This window comes from Schistocerca nitens, chromosome 8 (genome assembly GCF_023898315.1).
Source record: "Schistocerca nitens isolate TAMUIC-IGC-003100 chromosome 8, iqSchNite1.1, whole genome shotgun sequence".
Taxonomy (NCBI): Eukaryota; Metazoa; Arthropoda; class Insecta; order Orthoptera; family Acrididae; genus Schistocerca; species Schistocerca nitens.
The window spans coordinates 638,608,271-638,630,658 of NC_064621.1; the positions used below are offsets into that span (position 1 = coordinate 638,608,271).

General features: G+C 47.6%; 1 protein-coding gene across 5 annotated transcripts in view; it reads left to right on the top strand.

Annotated features, from left to right (window-relative positions):
- Positions 1–22,388, top strand: part of LOC126198482 (transducin-like enhancer protein 4) — a 510,722-nt gene that overhangs the window by 331,335 nt on the left and 156,999 nt on the right. For 3 of the 5 annotated variants that reach the window (XM_049934844.1, XM_049934846.1, XM_049934848.1), the window contains one exon: positions 678–876. In XM_049934844.1, coding sequence (XP_049790801.1) covers positions 678–876 — 199 coding nt within the window. The remainder of the gene's footprint in view (positions 1–677; positions 877–22,388) is intronic. The other 2 variants (XM_049934845.1, XM_049934847.1) reach the window with 1 other exon arrangement.

Below are 22,388 nucleotides of genomic sequence, written 5' to 3' on the forward strand. Positions count from 1 at the left end.
GGGCCTTTCTGGATACAGAATATGTAAGACTGCTGCCCTGGCGAGCACTTTCTCCAGGTCTCTCACCAACTGAAAACGTTTGGTCAATATTGGTCGAGCAACTGGCTCGTCACAATACGCCATTCACTGCTCTTGATGAACTGTGGTATCGTGTTGAAGCTGCACGGGCAGCTGTACCTGTACACGCCATCCAAGCTGTGTTTGACTCAATGGCCAGGCGTAACAAGGCCGTTATTACGGCCACAGGTGGTTGTTCTGGGTACTGATTTCTCAGGATCTATGCGTCCAAATTGCGTGAAAATGTAATCACATGTCAGTTCTAGTGTAATATATTTGTCGAATGAATACCCGTTTATCATGTGCATTTCTTCTCGGTGTAGCAATCTTAATGTCCAGTAGTGTTTTTCGTTTATGCAGATTTCTCTTCACGAAATGCTTAACAGTGTCGACTGGTAAGTGTCGTGATTGCTGCTGCCGACCTTGCGAGTGGTGCTCGCTCCGGCGCCACGTTCGGCAAAGCTTTCGCTGAGGCTCCAGAGGAATGCGGAAGCGTGCGTGGCGGGCAGGCACGAAAACGTTACCGTACGTGGCGCCGAGTGGGCACCAGTGACGTCAGAGGCAGCAGGACGAGTGTCAGAGCTAGGACGCTGCGTGAGAGGGCGCGCGCCGTGTTGCAGCAGCAGATGCACGCGCAGCAGCTGCCGCACGCCGCCCACGCGCCGCCGCTGCCCATGATGCCGCACCCCGGGCCGCCCAACGCCGCCGCCGCCTCGCTGCTCGGCCTCTCCGGGGCGCTGGCCGCGCCGCCCGGACACCCGCTGGCCATGCTGGGCGCCGCCAAGCCGGACCTGCACCGCGACGACAAGCCGGCGCCCGGTCAGTACCTGCCCGTGTCTGCTCTGCTCTGCTCTACTCTGCTCTGCCACCTGCCGTCGCGGCCCAGCCACTCCAGCCACTCTGCCAGTGCTCACCAGCTCCCTACTCTAGGGGGAACAACAGTATACCGTTCCTTGGCGGCTAAAAACAAATCCTGATCACGACTTGCGCACACACACTCTATCTTTCTCTCTCTCTCCCCCCCATTCTCTCTCCCCCCCATTCTCTCTCCCCCCCATTCTCCCTCCCCCCCATTCTCTCCCCCCCCCATTCTCCCTCCCCCCCATTCTCTCCCCCCCATTCTCTCCCCCCCATTCTCTCCCCCCCCATTCTCTCCCCCCCATTCTCTCCCCCCCCATTCTCTCCCCCCCATTCTCTCTCCCCCTCCATTCTCTCTCTCCCCCTCCATTCTCTCTCTCCCCCCCATTCTCTCTCTCCCCCCCATTCTCTCTCTCCCCCCCATTTTCTCTCTCCCCCCCATTTTCTCTCTCCCCCCCATTTTCTCTCTCCCCCCCATTTTCTCTCTCCCCCCCATTTTCTCTCTCCCCCCCATTCTCTCTCTCTCCCCCATTCTCTCTCTCCCCCCCATTCTCTCTCTCCCCCCCATTCTCTCTCTCCCCCCCATTCTCTCTCTCCCCCCATTCTCTCTCTCCCCCCCATTCTCTCTCTCCCCCCCATTCTCTCTCTCCCCCCCATTCTCTCTCTCCCCCCCATTCTCTCTCTCCCCCCCATTCTCTCTCTCCTCCCCATTCTCTCTCTCCTCCCCATTCTCTCTCCCCTCCCCATTCTCTCTCCCCTCCCCATTCTCTCTCTCACTTCCCCCTCTACCCCCTCTCTCCCCCTCTACCCCACCTCCCTCTCTCCCCCCTCTCTATCCCCCCTCTCTCTCCCCTCTCTCTCCCCTCTCTCCCCCCTCTCTCTCCCCCCTCTCTCTCCCCCCTCTCTCTCCCCCCTCTCTCTCCCCCCTCTCTCTCCCCTCTCCCCCCTCTCTCTCCCCCCTCTCTCTCCCCTCTACCCCCTCTCTCCCCCCTCTACCCCTCTCTACCCCTCTACCACCCCTCCCCCTCTCTCCCCCTCTACCACCCCTCCCCCTCTCCCCCCCTCTACACACCCTCTACCCCCCTGTCTCCCCCCTCTACTCCCCTCTCTCCCCCACTCTATCCCCCTCTCCCCCACTCTCTCTACCCCCCTCTACGCTCCCCTCTCTCAAATACGCTCCCCTCTCTCTCTCACCCCTCTACACTCCCCTCTACCCCTCTCTCTATCCCCATCTCTCTCCCTCTACCCCATCTCTCTCCCTCTACCCCATCTCTCTCCCTCTACCCCCCTCTACCCCCATCTCTCTCCCCCTCTATGCCCCCCTCTCTCTCCCCTCTATGCCCCCTCTCTCTCCCCTCTATGCCCCCCTCTCTCCCCTCTATGCCCCCCTCTCTCTCCCCTCTATGCCCCCCTCTCTCTCCCCTCTATGCCCCCCTCTCTCTCCCCTCTACGCCCCTCTCTCTCCTCCCTCCCCCCTCTACCCCCATCTCTGTCTGTACCCCACCTCTCTCTCTCTCACTCTCTACTAACCTCTTGTGTTGAAATCTTACCGTCTCTTCTATATCTCTTTTGTTACGCAACCTCCCCTTCTACAATAACCTATGAAACCTCCCCTTAGTATTTCTATCTCTTGCTTAATAATAACAAATGAAATCTCCCCTTTAAAATTAATTCTGTTTCTCAATAATAATAAGTGCAATCTTCGCATACAAATTTAATTGCTGCTTATTAAAAGTGATTTAATGATTAATTCGACGAAACATAGAATGAGTCGTGGCCTTCAGTCGTTACCTGCAATAACCCAAAACTGCTCCTTACCTTTTTTACTGTTACTGGATCGCCATCTGACTGCTGCATCGAACTGCGACATGAATATACTTACTCTGTTTTACTATACTCGATTAGCTGCTGGTGGGATGTCATAGTAAGTGGCTGTATTTATTACCAAAGCTGACGTTATTCTTTAATTAATTTGATTGAAGTTAGGTAATTCATAGTTAAACTTTTTCTTGACAACAATAAAATTTTGCAAAGTTTTATGTTGATGGTTTTTGGGATGGATTATAATCAGTAATGCAGTATTGCTGGCAAAACTTAATTATATTCTGAAAACGATTCTTCATATATTTACTGTTGGTAATAAAATGATTTTACAAACGTTCAAATGGGACTTACTTTTTACAATAATCTTACAACTAGCATTGCGCAAACATACCTTCAGCAGTCTTGAGTTTCTCGAAAAAAAAAAATCAGTAATATTAGTTCCTCTTATGATAATAGTTAGCTGATGTCTCTGTACATCCGTTTATAATCTCTTGTAAATCATAGCTGGTGGCTGGCAGGAACACCGCTCCTCTCAACCTTTCGCTTCAGACCTGCTACCGTCTCGCTTACTACTGACTCCCTACGAACGCTAAAGTGCGGTCTCTCCTGCCAACAATGCTTTCTGGTGCAGACAATCCCTGCTACCATTACGAAAACGTGTCAATGCGCAGTCTTTCCCGCTCTTCTCTTAAAATGTATCGATACGCGGTCTCTCCCGCCCTTTTTAAAATTATACCAATGTGCGGTCTGTCCCGCCAACAATACTTTGGTGCAGACATTCCCTGCTACCACAATTATTTCAAAAATAACAAATATTAATTCTTCCTACTTAATCCTATTAATAAAATATAAACATCTTTCATAAATTGTGGTTTGACAATAGACAATAGAAATATACACGTCTTAAAAAGTTTATAGCTGGAGTAAGGATTGGGATCTCAATATGTGGTGTACCCAATTTATCTTTCACCGAGCGAGATGGCGTAATGGCTAGCACACTGGACTCGCATTCGGAAGGCCGACTGTTCAAACCCTCGTCCGACCATCCTGACTCAGGTTTTCCGTGATTTCCCTAAATCGCTTCAGGCAAATACCGCGATCATTCGTTTGAAAGGGCATCCTTCCCTAATCCGATGGGGCGTATGACCTCGCTGTTTGGTTCCCTGTCCCAAACCAACCAACCAATTTATCTTTGTTTTACTTACTATACCTAAAAAGGGAATAGTCCCATCCCCCTGAGACTTAATGGTAAAATGGCCCAGTAGACACACCGTCCGAAACTGAACACAGCTCAAGGATGAAAACAGCAAGAAGGTGCACTGAACTGCGAAGAAAGAAGCAAAATAGGTACAGTGAGCGGTCCAAGCTCGGCACGTGCGACATCGAGCGAACTGCGTGAATACCGTTGTCCTGGTTGTGTTTTCGCGGTATTGGACTGCTAAGCGAGAGGTCAGTGTTCAAATCCCTCTCATGCCCCCTTTTTTACACAAAATTATCATCTTTCCGTTCGGTCATCGACGTGTCTGTTCTCCTACATTTGTCTTGGCAACTGTTAAACTATCCATTTGGGTACAGAATATGAGTCATGTGGTAAGAATGTATTACCGTCGCAAGTGAATTTGATGTATTGTGAGAGCAGGCGAGATGGCGCGTAGATCTCTTACAGAAATTAAAACAACAAATAAACGGGTGTGAACTATGTTACAAAAGAAGAATTCAAGAGTCATAACTTCCAAAACGGAACGCAAGAGTCATGGCATGTGGTACTTGCTTCGAACAGATAGGAGGTATGTGCGTCTTGAGGTCCCTCCCTTACACCTCGCTGTTACAAACGGACTTAACACCACGACACAGACACAAGTTTGAATACAGCTATCAGACACATCAATGACTGGACAGACAGTTCAATCTTGTGGGAAGAAAAAAAAAGCGACTCGATAAAGATCTGGACACGTATCTCCCCCTTCAGTCCAACACCGTGCCCACATAACCACGACACCGTGGCTATTCGAATCCGCTCGATGTTGCACATTTTGAGCTTGGATCGTTCATTGTTTAGATTTTGCCTCTTTTTTTTTACCGTTTAGTACACCTTCCTGTTTCCATGCTTGCAACGCGTTTCAAGCACCATCTGCTCTTCGTCTGGCGTTTATCAATAAATGTGCTACTTGCAGAAAAAATGTCTGTCCAAAGTAGCCCAGAGGGAACTGGACGGGGCGTGGGTGGGCAGAAATCGACGTCCACCGATGCCGTCCGCTGGCGTTCAGCTGTGCCTTGTTGTGGTGACCGATGTCACAGCCTGTGCGGGATGCAGACAGTTTTCCGCCAGTTTTTACCGTCTGACAATCGTGTGTTATACTTTTATATGTTGACGGTTCACTTAAGATTCTGACTTCCCAAAGCTTCATCTGCATCGTCGGCACACAGACGGAGCGGTTTTGCAACACTACACTATTGCACTCCTTAATGTAACTGGCGTACTTCCACTGCACAAACGTTTCTCCGTAGATTTAAACAGTGTACCTTAAATACAATATGGCGGCCTTGCAATAAATTTAACTTCTTGCAGTGTGAAACGAATGACTACGAAAATATCGGTATCGCGAATATCGATGGAAGTAAATGATTATCCATAGTCATCCACATACTGCAAGGGTGCCGTATTGTATTTAAGGTATACTGTATACATTTATGGACAGACGTTGTTACAGCGAAAGTACGTCAAAAACAGTGTTACATTGGAGTGCAACCGTGTCGTGTTAAAAAACAATTCCGTCAGTGTGCCAATGATGCAGATAAAGCTTCGGGACGTCACAATTGAAAGTGAACAACCGACACATGAAAAGTACATGACACGGTTATAACAGCATAAGGCAAAGTATCTGCATCCCGCACGACAAGGGGGCACAGCTCGACGCCAGCAGCAGACAACACTGGACGTCGATTTCTGGCCACCCGTGCCCCCCCCCCCCCCCTTCCGATCAACCTCTCCAACAGGAATAGCGAATAAACAGTCCTACGTTAGTTCAGACTGATATTTTGTCTTCAAGTAGCATATGTGTTAATAAACGCCTGAGAATAGCAAAACATGCTTGAAATGCATTCCAAGTGTATAACTGTAATCAAATAAAAGTGATTGATTGCAGAAAAAGTACAAATAAAAAAGGTAAACATTCGAGATCCAAAACCCACTACGGCATGGCCAGGAAGTTTCATATCAGCGCACACTCCGCTGCAGAGTGAAAATCCCATTCTGGAAACTTCTCCACTTTTCTTTATACACGTTTACGCGTCGTCCAAACTGTGCGCCGTATAGATCTATGCTCCATGTAGCAAAATAATGGCTCTGACCACTATGGGACTTAACATCTGAGGTCATCAGTCCTCTAAAACTTAGAACTACTTAAACCTAACCATCCTAAGGACATCACACACATCCATGCCCGAGGCAGGATTCGAATCTGCGACCGTAGCGGTCGCGATGTTCCAGACTGAAGCGCCTAGAACCGCTGGGCCACCACGGCGCCCACACGTAGCATTTGTCTAAAACTAAAAGGCTTCTAAATTATTGTTAAAACAGACTGTTGCTCCATCAGACTCTCATGTTAGATCGTCGACCACTTCCCATCAACTACTAATAAAAGGTCTCCACCTTCCCGTGTGTTCAGTACGTTACTGAACTGTTCTGGTCCGTAAGGGAGCACAGGTGAAATTTTAGAGGTAACAAAATGTTTCGTCTCGGACGCTCTAAAGTATTCCCGGTCGCTAGAGCCGGGAAGCAGCCCTCCTTAACAGAGGCGGGGATCACGTGGCCGCCATTGATCCCCTTTGAGCGTCGAATAACGGAGGCCTTCTTGCCGGCACTTGCTGAGTAGCGCGGCGCGCCGAGTGGCGGCCTAAGACGCGCTGGAGAGTCCTGCTGCTGCTGCTGCTGCTGCTGCTGCTGTCCTCTGATGTCACGGCCACTCCCTCCCCCGCGTGACCGGCCCACGTACGGCGCAAGCGGTCTCCGGAATTCGTGCGCCGCGCCCAGCACTTGTCTGGCACTTCGTAACGACCACAAGGGCTCGTCTGTTAGGAAGGTGGAAAAAGGAGGGAAGAAGTGTGTAAATGCACCACACGAGAATACTACACGAGAGAGCCTTTGCTCACACGCCTGTGCGCCTACTTCTGTATGCTGACGGTATTACGGCATCGCCAGAAGTGTCGGGCGAGCATCGAGTATGATATATCTGCCTTTGTGTATCGACGGTTTTCAGGATGCTACTGTAAATATTCTTCGAAAGAGGGACTTGGGAGGGGGGGCGGCGACATTTTCATAAAAAAAGTGTTTCCAGTTCGACGTCATGAAATTGACTACAGAAGAATCTACAAAACATAGTTGAAAAGCTGCTTCAGGCTACTACAACGCTTCTCGATGGTGACGCTTTGTTTTTAGTGCCGTGTTTCGAGAATATAAAATTCGCACGAAGCAGTTTTGCCTTCTCGGTATTTGTTGTGATACAGATCAGCCAGCTCTGTTGTTCCCGCGCCGCGCCGCGCAGTGCTTCTCAGACTGGAGCCTAGCTGAGGAGATCACATTTCCGTCCGACTGTAGAATTCGGTCCTCAGAGCTTCCACCATTACAACTGAACGTAACACGGTATGTTTCCACTGTGCTGTGACATGTATTGAAAGAACTACTACTTCACCCGCAGAACAAAAATGTGTGTGTGAAATCTTGTAAGACTTAACTGGTAAGGTCATCAGTCCCCAAGCTTACACCCTACTTAACCTAAAAAAGGGACAGACACACACACACACACACACACACACACACACACCCGTGCCCGAGGGAGGACTCGAACCTCCGCCGGGACCAGCCGCTCAGTCAATCACCAGCAGAACAGCGAGACACACTGCCACTGGAGATGCTCCAGTATACAGTCAGTGTCGTTGTAGTCGGTACTTGTCAGGGCTCCTATGACAAACGGTTGATCGTAGGACAATATAACTTTGTGGAAACATTTGCAAGGACAGGCGGAATAGGAATGACGCATAAACTATTGACCCCTAGAACTTAGAACTACATAAACCTAAATAACCTAAGGACATCACACACATCCATGCCACAGTCAGGATTCGAACCTGCGACTGTAGCGCTCGCGCAGTTCCAGACTGAAGCGCCTAGAACCGGTCGGCCACATCGGCCGGCTCAAGACAGGTAACACTTGTTCAAAATGGCTCTGAGCACTATGCGACTTAACTTCTGAGGTCATCAGTCGCCTAGAACTTAGAACTAATTAAACCTAACTAACCTAAGGACATCACACACATCCATGCCCGAGGCAGGATTCGAACCTGCGACCGCAGCGGCCGCTCGGTTCCAGACTGTAGCGCCCAGAATCGCACGGCTACTCCGGCCGGCCGGTAACACTTGTTAATTGCGTACCGTTTCTGAGTTCCAGGTTACAAACGTTTCTCAGTGTAACGACTATTTGCATCCACGGCAGCCTGGAACCGCACTGTAGATACCATTTCACAATTGCTAGCAACCCTTCCGAACTGTGGACCGTGGAATATTCGGCTGTCGTCATACAGTCGTGCAGTGCTTGAAGATCGCACATTCCGTTCAGCATTCCCAGGGTTGGCAATGGTAATTTCAACAACAATTTGTGACACAGTTGGCCGTCAACCTCTCCCAGCAGCAATTCCCGAGTCACCAGTGAATTCCAACTTCCAAATCATATCCTTGAACCCCGGTGAGGAAACAGGACCATTCCATATTCCTTTTACGGATCAATACTCGTGAATAACTGCAGCAGTGCTGCTGTTGGTTTATCAAAACAGCTTTACGAGTAAAGCCCTGCTCACCTCGCCTAGACCAGTGCTGACTGTCCCTAACTGTAGTGCACGCTGACCCTTGTGTTTGCGAGGCCCACGAGAGAGAGAGGCCGCGGCGCGTACGTCACGGAGCTAGCCCTGAACTCGCTCGCTCGTTCAGCTCAGCAGGCTGTTGCGTTTCTAAACCTGTTAACTCGCAGCTGGGCGTGTAAGTACTAACGAGAATTGCATCTTCCACTGGAATCTGCTATTATGAAGTCTTACTGATTAACAGTATACAGCAAAATTTAATTTAAGATCAATACTCGATATAAATGGTATAACGAAGACTTTTTAGCATTTAGTCTCTTCTGCTTAACAGTACTCATTAAATGCTGGAAGTGGTGCCTTATGCAACTGATAATCATTTTAGCACGATTTGATTTTATTGTACGTCAGTACAGCCGTAACAAATTACAAGTAAGCCCACGAACTTCCCATCATAATAGAACAGTAAGATTCCATAATAGCGGATTCCAGTAGAAGATTCAGGTTTCGTCTTTACGGACACGCCTAGTTACGAGTTAACAGGTGTAGAAACGTAGTTTGTCTGCTGATTTGAGCGAGGGCAGGATACCTTCGTGACGAACACGCCGCGGCCTGTCTTTCTCGTAGACCTCGTCGTGTTTCAACCGTACGTCGGCGTGCCAGTACCGGTGACATTATCACACAGTTTGAATATCATTCCTACCAAGTCGAGTGCCCATCTGGTAAATAGTCTTCCGTCTACACTGGCTCGGGCAGTGAAAGTTTAATGATAGCCACCCTGCACTGAAGCGGAACGCGTCTGGAAATAAATAAACTGGATTTATACGGTTGGGTATTTACGTAAAAGAATTATTCTTTTAGAACCCACAATAAAATTTGTTCAAACACTTACTCACCAAAATTACTGGGATTTCACAATGTGTCTACGACCGTGATGTGGGAACGTGGAAATTGCTTGCTGTGCCCTGATATCGTCGGGAGGTGGCTTTACGGACGTTTCGGATCGCCGTGTGCTTCAGAGGATTCAGATGAAAGGCAGCTGGTGAACTCTGTGGTGACTCGTGCCCTATTTATGCCCGAAGAACCGTGGCGGTTCGCCGGGATTGGAGCGCGAGGGTTGCAAGTTGGAGGCAGAGAGAGCGGAGCCGGTCTGAAATGCTGGCCCGGACCTCGAACCGCGCCTGTCAAAAGGCCGCCGACAATAAGGCCGGCCGGAGCCTTTGTGGGCTGCACAGAGTGATGAAGACCTACAAACGACGGAACTAGGAAGAGGAAGAGGCCTTCAGGTCGACTGTTTATCTACCATTTATTGGGAATATTTCTTCACAGATAGGCAGAATATTGAGAAAGTTATCAGGTGAGAGTCATCTTTCGCCCTCCTTCCAAAATTTCATCACTGGTGGGATCCGTTAAAGACGACCTGGGCCTGCGTAAACCAGGTGTTTACAAAATTCCGTGTGAATGCGGCAAATCATATATAGGGCAAACGACACAAACTGTGCAGGAACGCATAGTGGAACACCAACGGCATACTCGCCTTCTCCAACCCACCAAGTCCGCAATCGCCGAACATTGTATTTCCACAGACCATTCCATGAATTACGACGACACAAAAATTTTGGCTCATACATCAAACTTTTGGAGCTCGATTATCAATGAATCTGTGGAAACAAGATTGTCTGACAACGAGACTCTCATCAATCGAGATAGCGGTTATCAGCTGAACTCTGCTTGGAATCCTGTTATAGAGAAACTTCGTAGCCGACGTAGTTATCTGCATAAAGATGGAAATCGACCTGACACCGATACGCCAGGTTTTCACAGTGGAGGGCGCGAGGCGCAGCGCACGGAGCCGTTACGAACGCGCACGCTGAGCAGCGCATGCGCAATGTCACCTCAGTACGGCTTTAAATAGCGGAGCTCAGCCCGTACTCGCCAGTACTACTACAGTGGCATTCACCTGAAGATGGCCAGAAGACTCTGCGCCAAAATATCGTGGCAGGAAGTTATTGATATCCGGCAGTTGTCCCGTGTTTTTATAGAGTTCAGTTTTTTGTGCTGCGACGTAATAGATCATAGGAAATAACCGAGTTACACCCACTGATTCTGCTCAAGGTGTTTATAAAGATTTTCCCAGGCCGAGTTGCGAATTCCCATGTGCCATTTCCTTTTTCGCTAGCCCCAAATTGCTGGCATATGGTTGAAGAACTTTCATTGCCTCATCCTGCCTTCTAGTGATAGGGACATGTAGGTAAGACGAGAAAGAATAAAAAGCAGCATATGCGCTGATCGTATGATGTGCTAACAGAAACGGAGGAAGATCCGCAGGCAATGATGGAAAATACTGTAAGTTTGGTTAAGGAATTTGGAACAATGGCAAGACCAAAATAATGAGAATCGCAAAAAGCAATGACACGTTTAATATATCACTAGATGGAATGGTATTATGGAAGAGGTTTACCAAATGTTTTGTTTGGGGTGTATGTCGTGTGGTTCTGAAACGTGGGCACTCAGAAACAACAAAAGTATTTAGAAAGTTAGAAGACTGAAGAAAGTGACATGGATGGACAGACTGAGAAATGAGGTGCCGAACAAGGGAGGAGAGGAACTTCGTGAGGGTCGTACAGAAGAGGGAAACGCAGTCGACGGGACACTCGTCACGTTGGAATTGTCTACAACAGAGAATCGTGGAGGGAAAAGAAGGAAAAACAGGGACAGCAAGGCGGTGCTCTGTTACGCTAACATGCGTGTAGAGACGAAGTGGTTACAAAGAAAAGAAGGAAGATGCTCGGGACAGAGGTATGGAGGACAGATTTACTGAAAGTAGAGGCATTTGAATAATCTCTGTAATAGGCTTTGTTTCGCTGCAGATTAAAGTAGGGAACTATCGAAGAGATTACGTGGTGAATTACATACTTAAAAAGTTGACCAGCAGATGCTGTGGATGCTTACTCAGTACGTCGCCAGACGGATCGAGAGCTTGCAGTAGGAGATGACGTAGACGTCTAACCGGTAATAGCTGTAAAAGTTTTGACAGTGGCTGAAAACAAAATTAAAACAAAACTCTCAATTAACAAACGGTGATGCTCCTCCGGCATAAGGCTTATTTCATGATTTCGTTAGACTGAGATCTGCTGCATATACGGGCAGGACTACGTTTAAATGAGTGCTCGTTGGAAAAAGTCGCTTCTCGACTGTACCACCACCGACAAGACCCTTTTCCAGTGGCTAATGTAGTTCGGCGAGCTCGGGCGGTTAAGAAAGAAAAACCGAGGCGGGGGGAGAGACGTCGGCGGCGTTTGGAGACACTGGGCGCTCGCAGCCGCCGACAAAGAAATTTCATTAAGGTAGTTTATAGTGCGAGGCGGCGAGTAATTTGCAAGCGCTGCCTGACAAGATTGAGGGTGACCCGGGGGCCCGGGTCTGCTGGAAGAAATTCCGGGGCTCGATGGGGAGTTGTCATAGCAACGCGCCGGTACAGTCGCGCTCCCAACACGACTGACCTCCGATCCGTACGGCGCCGCCGCTCCAGGGAAAGGGCGCCCCTAGAAGCTCCGTATTTGTTCCACAGGGCACTGTTGTTCTGCCTTATTCGCATATAGCGCCCTGCATGCGGCCACATTACTTGTTGGCAATACTACTTTGCCAAAACATTCAGTACACTGAAGCGACGAAGAATATTGCCAGTTGACAACGCAATTTCACAACGTTAAGACGTTGAAAATATAAAATAAAGCGTGTACCGCAATTATATTAACTATAACTGGCAAGAAACAACAAAAAAAACAACCAAAAACAGTAAATGAGTCCGAGAATGGCTGGAAACTAGGGGCGACCTCTTTCTCGTGTTAATTAACTGACTGAAATCAGAACCGAGAGCCCGAAAGATTCCGCAATTTTCGGATGCGTTGTACCAAAAATTACTAAAGTTGAAACAACATAAAACACACGTTAATGAAAAAAGATTACGATTAGTTTTGAGATGTTTGGCGACAGGCAGGTCATTCGAAAGCTTTTAGTGCTGTAATAGTAACAGATACAACTAGGGAAATTGTTAAGGGAGTCTATGAAGAAACTGTGTCCTGCAGTGATATGTTAAGCTGATTAACGTAAAACGTTTTTTAACGTTTTCAGATAAATTTGTGAGACTAGAAATCATTTCACAGACCTCTTCATACTGCATATATGTGATGTACTTTTCAAAATGAAAGCCTTTTTCCTCACTGCTCTGTAATTTGTCGAATTAATAGTACGTTTAAAATTTTTCAAAAAGCCATAAATAAATTGACACCGCTGTTTAGTGTGAATGTTCAGTAAGTCTTCACAGCCCTCATTTTAATTTTTTTCCGTATATTCCTTTGAATATTGATTTAACGGGGATTATTGTTTTTGTAGTACTCGATAAATTTAGCCACCAGTTCTTTGTTCAATTTAGGACGCAGGGCACTGAAGCGCGAACTTGTAACGAGACACAAAGGCGAACTGAAAACAGAAACAATGCACAATAACGCTCTGTGACCGGTTCATGAAGCTCTGTCAACATTTGAACGTGGAATATAGTCAAACCGTCAATACACGACCCCACACGCACAGTACGTACTGAGAATATTCAGACTGTTTTAGGGGAATCCGTACTGCTCGTCAATATTTCATGTAATGACAACATGTCAGGCGGTGATGGTTTGACAAAGTTATCGAACGTGTGAGGGCCGTTGATGCAACAAGACAGAGATGTTCGTACACTTCCGTACGCTCTCTCTTACCTCTTATCCCTAACCAAACACGTGATGGAGACAGTAGAAGTTTTGCACAGTCCTAGAAATGCCACATATTACAAGAGAACAGTGATTTTCATTCAGCTTCCTCGATCCCCTCTGTTGCACCTACATACTCTGAGCTGCAGCGACTTGCTGCTAACATAGCAGCGTATCTGTCAGCTCCAGAGATGTCTTCAGAAGAGCACAAAATACTGCAACGGCACTCAAAAATAGATGGCACTAGCGTCTCGTATGCCACGTCCTCACGTCCTTCATACACGCACCGCACATTTCCAGAACCCTTCAAACTAGTACGAGATTTCCGTCTGCCACCCGTACTCGTGAATTCACATTTACGTTCACTTCCATATAGTTTTGTGAAATTACTCATAGGCATGTAATCGATGTCACACGATCCACGAACTTGACACCCTTTTTTCAGCATAGGATTATGCAGCCAGCCGGTTTTTAATAACTGTTTAGTACATTGACCTAGGTTTCGACACCTACTACTCAGAATTTAACTTTGATAAACCGTAAAATTACATTGCGAACAGGGAATAGTCAGAATTCGGAGCAGCTGTGCTCGAGTCAAAAATAAAATAGAACATTCGAGCCTTTGCCAAGTGTGCCTAACTAGCATCTTCATCATCAGTCTGACCATTCCCTTTTCGCAGTGTAATTTTACGGTTTATCAAAATTTCATTCTGATGAAGACACCCTTAGTAGGTGTCGAAACCTCGCTCAATCAACCAGTTATTTGCAACCTGTTGGCTGTATAACCCTATGTTGAAACTAATATACGGTTGCTGAGTAACAGCCGTGTTTAAAACTGTGAAACTTAACACTGTAACCTACCGTTCGGTGACTCCTGTGCGTCCCATTTAAAGAGTGCTGCTTGAACTAAAAATATGTTTCACCCGCCTCACGTTTGGGCGTCATTACAGGTCAAAGCACAGATACGCCCTTGTTTCGGCCAAGTTTTCTGCCTTTGAAATCAGAAACTAATATCAGCGGTATAATGGACGACTGTAACAATCGTAGTAAAGCATGCGGAGAGCCAATGAAAAGAAGAGGGGCAAGTATTTCGCTAATACATATTTCAGATAACAAGCCTGGGGGGAAATTGTGGAAAAAAGGTGAGAATCTGACTAATGTGTAGCATCAAAATTAAATCTTTGTGCTCGTATTGTTCAGAGTTCGCTGTAGAGAGGCGGCCAGTGGTTGCGTATTATGCATGGAGAAGGAGAAGAGTAGGTGGGAAACTGTAGTCAACAACTCCGACTGGACGAGATGGCGCCGGTAATGCCAGGGCCCGCTGCCCTTAAGCAAAGGCCAAGGGCTGTGTCTAAAAGAATGCCAGCCCCGTCACCTTTCACAGTTCCTGGGCAGTAACTGACCGGGACCGAGCACAGCCGATGGCGCGACGTAATTGCTGCCGCTTCTCGGTGTTCCGGTAGCGCCCCGTAAGCAACGAGAGCGTAATAGCAGCCGGCTTTTACTGTGCATTTCAAAACATTTCGCTCTGGAAATGGTGCAATTTGTGGAACTACATTGAGATGCTCATTCACTCCTCTAGTTCGGGCTGTCGCCAAGTCAGCTTTCGGGACCAACGCCGCAGTATTTTACTGGCCGTGGTTCAGCCGGCGCTGGCACGCACGCTTCTGACGTCCTCCGACAAACGTCACGGCTTAATCGAGCCGATTGCACGAGTTTTAACGCGCACTGCGGACCACGGTCCAGTTTGTGATTAACAAATCGTGCAAAAAAAAGTTGTTCCGCTACCAACGGTTCGACCTTGAAACATATTTTTGCCATTTTCCTTCTTTAAAATAGCATTGTACAAACGACTCAATTGACTACGTGATAAACGAAATTGGTAAAATGTCTGATAATGTCATTCTGGTACGGGATCTTGTGTATGTGCACAAACGTGTGGAACAGCGATTGTTCGACCTGTAACCAACAGGTACGCCCACCCCATAACACCATAACACGGTAGACCTCTGCGCGAGCTTTTTTAATTTTTCCATTTGTCAACGTATAGAGGGGAAGTGGCTGGTGAGCGCGCCAGCAGACGGGCGTGTTTTTTATTGGGTTGCGCCGAACGCGCGAGGCAGAAATGGATCGTCCGCCTGACGCACATTACGCCGGCGTCGACAGAGCTCCGCTGGTTAAAATGTCCGTTAGCTTTGTTCTCGCGCTTCTACCTACTGAGTAATTTATAAATCTGTTAAAATATGAAACTTCCTTTTGCGTTTGGAACAGAAATAACGACAACCGGCGTTGGAAAAAGGCAAGTGATGGGGGTAGAGAGGGCTGTAGCGGACGAGTCGGCTTCAGTTATAAAACATTATTTCTCTTTTATCCGGCGCCGTCGCAGTGAATTTTTCATGTGGCCGGCAGTGGATCGGGGTAAGTTAATTCTTATGAAGGGCCGGGCGCGGGTGGCATTACGTTATTAAATCCGTACCGGCAGCGCGACGAATGAAATGTCACGAGGGCGCCGCATCGTGTGCATCGGCCCGCCGGCAGAACGCCTGCGCCGACTGCGCGCCCTCGGCAGCTCTCCTTGCTTATTCGCGCCTCCCTCGCTGTCGGCGACGTTTGTTTTTTCCCCGGTGGCCTCTGATGTAACATCGCGTATCCCAGGCTGCTGACGACAGCAGCACCAGCGACGCCCAACTTTCCTCTTCAAAGCGACTTAAATACGGCCTGACGTTTCATATTTACACTCCCGAAGGCGGGTTTTAGCTCAAAATTGCTTCTGTCGAACTTCGCATAATCTGCGGAAGTGTGTGTGGAATTCGATTGTTCTTTGGCCGCTGTTTCTTGTCAGAAATACATTGAAGAACCGAAGAAACTCGTACACCTGCGTAATATCGTGTAGGGCTACCGCAAGCAGGCAGAAATGCCGCAATACGTCGTGACATGGACTCGACTAGTGTCTGAAACATTGCTGGAGGGAATTGACTCCGTGAATCCTGCAGAGCTGTCCGTATATCCGTAAGAGTACGAGGGGTGTAGATCTCTTCAGAACAGCACCTTGCAACGCATTCCAGATACGCTCAAGCGAGGTGTTTAAACTCGGGAGAGTGTTCCTGGAGCCATTCTGTAGTGTGGGGTGTAGCATTGTCCCGCTGTAATTGCCCAAGTCCGTCGTAATGCACAATGGACACGAATGAATACAGGTGATCAGACAGGATGGTTAGGTGCGTCTCACCTGTCAGAGTCGTATCTAGACGTATCAGGGGTCCCATATCACTCCATTTGCACACGCCCCGTACCATTGAAAGAGCCTTCACCACCTTGAACAGTCCCCTGCCAACATTCAGGGTCCGTGGATTCGTGGGGTGTCTCATTCCCGTACACATCCATCCGCTCGATACAGTTTGAAACTTGTCCGACCAGCCAACATGTTTCCAGCCATCAATGTCGGTGCTTGACGGGCCCAGTCGAGGCGTAAAGCTTTGTGTCGTGCGGACATCGAGGGTACACGAGTGGCCCTTCGGCTCCGATAGCGCATATCGATGATGTTTCGCTGAATGGTTCGCACGCTGACACTTGCCGGTGGCCCACCATTCAAATCCGCACCAGTTTGGTGAAGGGTCGCACTTCTGTCACGTTGAACGATTCTCTTCAGTCGTCGTTGGTGCCGTTCTTGCTAGACCTTTTTCCTCTCGCATCAATGTTGGAGAGTTAATGTTTTACCGGATTCCTGAATTTCACGGTGCAGACGTGAAATGCTCGTACGGAAAAATCCCCACTTCTTCGTTACTTCAGAGATGCTGGTCCCATCAGTCGTGAGCCGGCTATAACATCACGTTCAAACTCACTGAAATCTTGATAGCTTGCCATTGTAGCAGCAGTAACCGATCTAACAACTGCGCCAGACACTTGTTTTATATAGGGGTTGTCGACGGCAGCGCCGTATTCTGCCTGTTCACGTATATCTGTAGTTGAATACGCATGCCTGTACCAGATCTTTTGGCGCTTCAATTTATATTATCACGCTAGGTGAGAACCGTATAGTGTACACACGTTTCTACTGTCGTCGAAGACGAAGTAAATATTCCATAATTCGAATGAAGAACAGCTGCCAACATGAGTAACTTGGAACTAGATACCCTCGGAGTATTGAAGCAACTTGAAACACTTGACAAAAGCACTGGCCAGTATTCTCTGCGCCAGCACGGAGGGGCCGGCTCCACGCCAGCGATTCCTGCTGTCGTCAAGTAATGTAGATCTGATGAAGATCTCTTAAGAAGATCGGACAACTGAAATGGGACCACAACTGTGTTTACTAAATAAATATTATCAATTTAGTAGGGAAAACGACGTTTTTGAGCATCCATTTCTTTCCTGTCAACAACTAGGAAGCTCTGAAAGTTGTCTTACTGTGTTGCTTTATCCCAGTGGAGCTGACATCAGACAGTAATCGTGACTAACGCACTGACATCCCCACGCTGTGGTATTTGAAAGGGCACGGCCGACTTCCTTCCCCAATCCGACGAGACAGATGACCTCGCAGTTTGGTCTCCCCCCCCCCCCCCCCTCCCCCAAAATCAACCCAACCCAACACTGTGGTCTCGACTTCGATTATCGCGTGGAACGCTTATTACGAAGACTAGAAGACTACAACGGAGGTGAGACATTAGACCATTGTGCGTGGTACGTCTCGTTTACTGCGTAATACGTTCTGTTAGCCTTGCTTGTTTGTTTACTTGCGAGTGCGGCGTAGACGCTATGTAAAAGGCATCGCACACGGTTAGGATTAATACGGTTTTAACCGTGAACAAGGCGCCAGTTCACAGCAGACTAGTGAGCAGTTTGCAAGTCGTTTCGACGACTCCACTGGGGCTGTGCGTTATTCATACCTAGAGTTTATTATTACGCCGTGGCAGCACGGGGAAACTAGTTTTGTTGTCAGGCCCTGCCACTGCCTTCTGCAGCATTAGCCAAGAAGCAAGAGCAGCAGCTGTGTGTGCAGTAAAGTGCTTCGTTCATGAAGCAGTGCAGTAGTTGTTTGTGCGAAACAGATTAGCTGCTGCTGCACGGTTGACGGCGAACGCGCTTCGCGCGGTTACCAGTTCGTATTTGGGCGACCCTCGAGACATAACACGGGATTAAGCGCTCTACATACAACTCGTTTGGCGAGTCTGTACGGTCGGGAAGGGAGAGCGCTGGTACTTGTCGTCACGGACCGGTGGGGAAAGGGACAATTCAGGTTCGCTCAGGTTCCAAACTTTATGCCACTGGCTGAAACATCGTCCCATATATCGCGTCCTTATAAGACGTTACTCCTAATGGTTTACTTAGCATAATCGCTCTTATTAAACGCTGTAGGTAATCGCAAATTGGGCAGTAGATGTATCATATTTCCCACCACGCGTCATACTGACTCTTAACACTCGTGGCCCATAACTCAGTGATTTGCAGGATGCGGCGCTATACGAGGCACGTTCTGAAAGTAAGGGCCGTTCGCTTACATGTAAATCTACGCTGAAAACAGAGTTGCACGAATGCAGTACCATCTGTTGGTGGTTTACGACACTACAGAAGCCATCGTACTGATTGAGTAGTCGTTAGAAAGCAGACAACAGTGGCCTCTTATTTGGCGTCGAGATGTTCTTAAAAGCGGCCGTGCCAGTGTGGATGACGAAGGCAGGAGCGGCAGCCCCAGCATCCAGACAAAACTGGTGGTTGACGCCTTGCATTACGAATCGTCAAGGCAAAACTCGAGATTTGTGTGTTGCTGGGTACCGGAAATGCTATCTGACAAACACAAAGTCAAGGGGACGAACGATTTCGGACCGTTGTCGACAAGTAGGAGATCATTTCCTTTCCCATATTGCTGTGGGCGATGAAACGTCACTATCCTACTCAAAGAAGAATCAGAATAACAGTCAATACAGTGGTTCCATGCATATTCGACAGAACCGAATAAATTCGAGCACACTCCTTACGTGACTCGAAAATGGTTGGCTAACTTTTTCTGGAACGAAGTCGCCCTTCTTTCGTTCGATTTCATTGGGCGTGGTTCCACAGGTACAGTTGGTGCGGTCAGCGATACTTCGATCAAATTGAAACTAGCATCAGAAATCGGCGATGCCGCGTATTGTTGTCATAATAGCCCACACCACAACTTACGTCCACACACAGCTGTCCGTACTAAGGATAGGATCCAGTACATCCCACCATATAATCCCGACTCCACGTCCAGCGATTTATTACCTCTTATTGGAGGTGAAACAGTGGCTTGCTCGAACTACGGTTTGAAGATTAATTAAAGACGGCCATCGTCAATTGGTTCAATTCTCAGGCAGAGAACTTCTTCGCAAATGTCTTGAAGAAAGCATGTGAAGCGTTGTCAGAAGTGCATAGAAATGAACGTTGATGACGTATAAAAGTTTTGTAGAAAGGAAAACTGCGAATAAAAGCTTTTTTTCTGACAAATGTGTGTTCATTTGAGCGAACGGCCCTTTCTGAGTACACCATGTAAATAGTTTGTAGCACTGCCTCCGGTAGTGATTCGTGAGAACAGTTAAACTGCCGTGTGAAGTTCTTATTTGTAAGTTTTTTAGGTTAGGTTAGTGTTGTTTTAACGTCTCGTCGACAACGAGGTCATTAGAGACGGAGCGCAAGCTCGGGTTAGGGAAGGATGGGGGAGGAAATCGGCCGTGCCCTTTCAAAGGAACCATCCCGGCTATTTGTAAGTCGCTGATGTGCTCCCTGGCGGTTATTTGCCTTCTATGTTCGATTTTACGAAGACTACTCTACGGCATTGGCACCTTATCTAGTTTGCATTTATCGTGAATCTCTCGCCCAGTGCAAAGTCCCAAGCGACTGGGAAAAAGCCCAGGTGACTCCAGTATATAAGGAAAGAATAGACCCGCAGAATTACAAACCAATATCTCTTCTGTTTGCTGTAGAATCCTTGAACATGTACTCAGTTCGAATATAATTCACTTTCTTGAGACTGAGAAGCTTATGTCTGCGAATCAGTACGGTTTGGGAAAGCAATGCTTGTGCGAAACTCAGCTTGTTCTCTTCTCACATGATACACTCAGAACTATGGGTGAAGGGCAACAGGCAGAGTCTATGTTTCTAGATTCCCGGAAAGCATTTGACACGGGGGGCCCCTTTGCAAGCTTTGAACGAAGGTACGAGCATATGGAATAAGTTCACGGATATATGAATGGCTCCAAGACTTGGTGAAAAATAGAACCCAGAGACGTGGGTGTCGTCAGGAGCGCCCCAGGGAGATGTGATAGAACTGCTGTTGTTCTCCTGTATACACAATTGATTTGGCAGACAGGGTGGGCAGAATCTGCACCTCTTTGCTGATGAAGCAGTGGTGTACGGAAAGGTGTCGAAGTTGAGTGGCTGTAGGAAGATATACGACTTAGACATAATTTCCAGTTGCTGTGATGAATGGGAGCTAGTCCTAAATTTGGAGAAATATAAGTTAATGTGGATGAGTAGGAAGATCAGACCTGTAATGCTAGTGTCCTGCTTGACACAATACAGTCGTTTAAGTATCTGGGCGTAACGTTGCAAAGCGGTATTAGGTGGAAGGAGCATGTAAGAACTGTGGTGGGAAGGTGAATGGTTGACTTGGGAGAATTTTAGGAAAGAGTGGTTCACTTGTAAAGGAGACCACATATAGGACGCTGCTGCGACCTGTTATTTAGTACTACTCGAGTGTTTGGTATCCGTACTAGGTCGGATTGAAGGAAGACATCGAAGCAGTTCAGAGGTGGTTTGCTAGATTTGTTATCGGTAGGTTCGAACAACAAGTAAGTGTTACGTAGATACTTCGGGATCTCATACGGGAACTCCTGGAGGGAAGGCGACATTCTTTTCGAAAAATACTACTGAGAAAATTTAGAGAACCGGCGTCTGAAGTTGACTGCCGAACTATTGTACTGCTGCCAGCAGACATTGCGCGTAAGGGCCACGAAGATAAGGTACGAGGAATTAGGACTCATACGGAGACGTACAGGTTGTCGTTTTTCCCTCGCTCTTTCTGCAAGTGAAACAGGACAGCTAATAACAAGTAGTGGTACAGAGTATCCTCGCGGGGTACCGATGTAGACGTGCTTATCGTTCCAGATACCCGTGGTTGAAAACGGGGATAGCTCACATTCACCTTCTGCGCGTGAACGCAATGTGATCTACGTTTCGGCTGAATATGTTGCACGAACATAAACAGAAAAAGTACATTCCTTCATTAATTGAAAAATTTGTCACTGCATGAGAGAGAGAGTATTTGAGACATGGAAACTTACATCTAACCTATTCAGTGTTATCTAGCAGTGCGTTCTAACGGTGCTGTCCTAAGTCGGTTAGCAAGATACCATTACAAATGCGTGTTTTTTTTTTTTTTTAATCACTGCCTGTAAAATCCTAAAACGAAATACATTTGTGTTGTCTGTACGAGTTAGGTGTGCGCCTGCTCTACGCTGCTGAGTCACCCTAATGTTAGATTCGAAACTTATTTCCGTGTTCTCTGTCTGTGACGTGTCTTAAACTCAACCACAGATAAGATTGCAAGTGACATGCGATCATTGTGCGCCTCGCTCCTACCCTCTTCCGTTCTCGCCTTTTATAACCTCCAGTTACGAGTACCATATCTTTGTAGCTGAAGTTCTTCGCGCAGTCTTCCAGCCCGTTGTGGCAGCAGCCATAAAGGGCCGACCTCCGTTATTAATCTTATTTTCGCCGTAAATTAAATTAACTCGGCCGCTCTTTGAAAGCGTTTGAGCTTAATGCTTTTAGGTGGAAGTGGGGGAGAGGGAGAGACTGCCGGAGTCCATTTAATGGAAATTAAACATCCATTGATGAAAATTAAACGTCGGCTGAGGAATAATTTTTAAGTTCGTCGGAATGACGCGCACGTTGAGAAATCGTCGATAACTTCCCGTGTTGTTCCTCTCGATCTAGGCGTGACACGACTGTACAATACAGCGGAAAGTCCCCACAGTTGCTTCCTCACGTTTTCTGTCACGTGACAGTAGTTGTTTCCTGCACTGAACATGC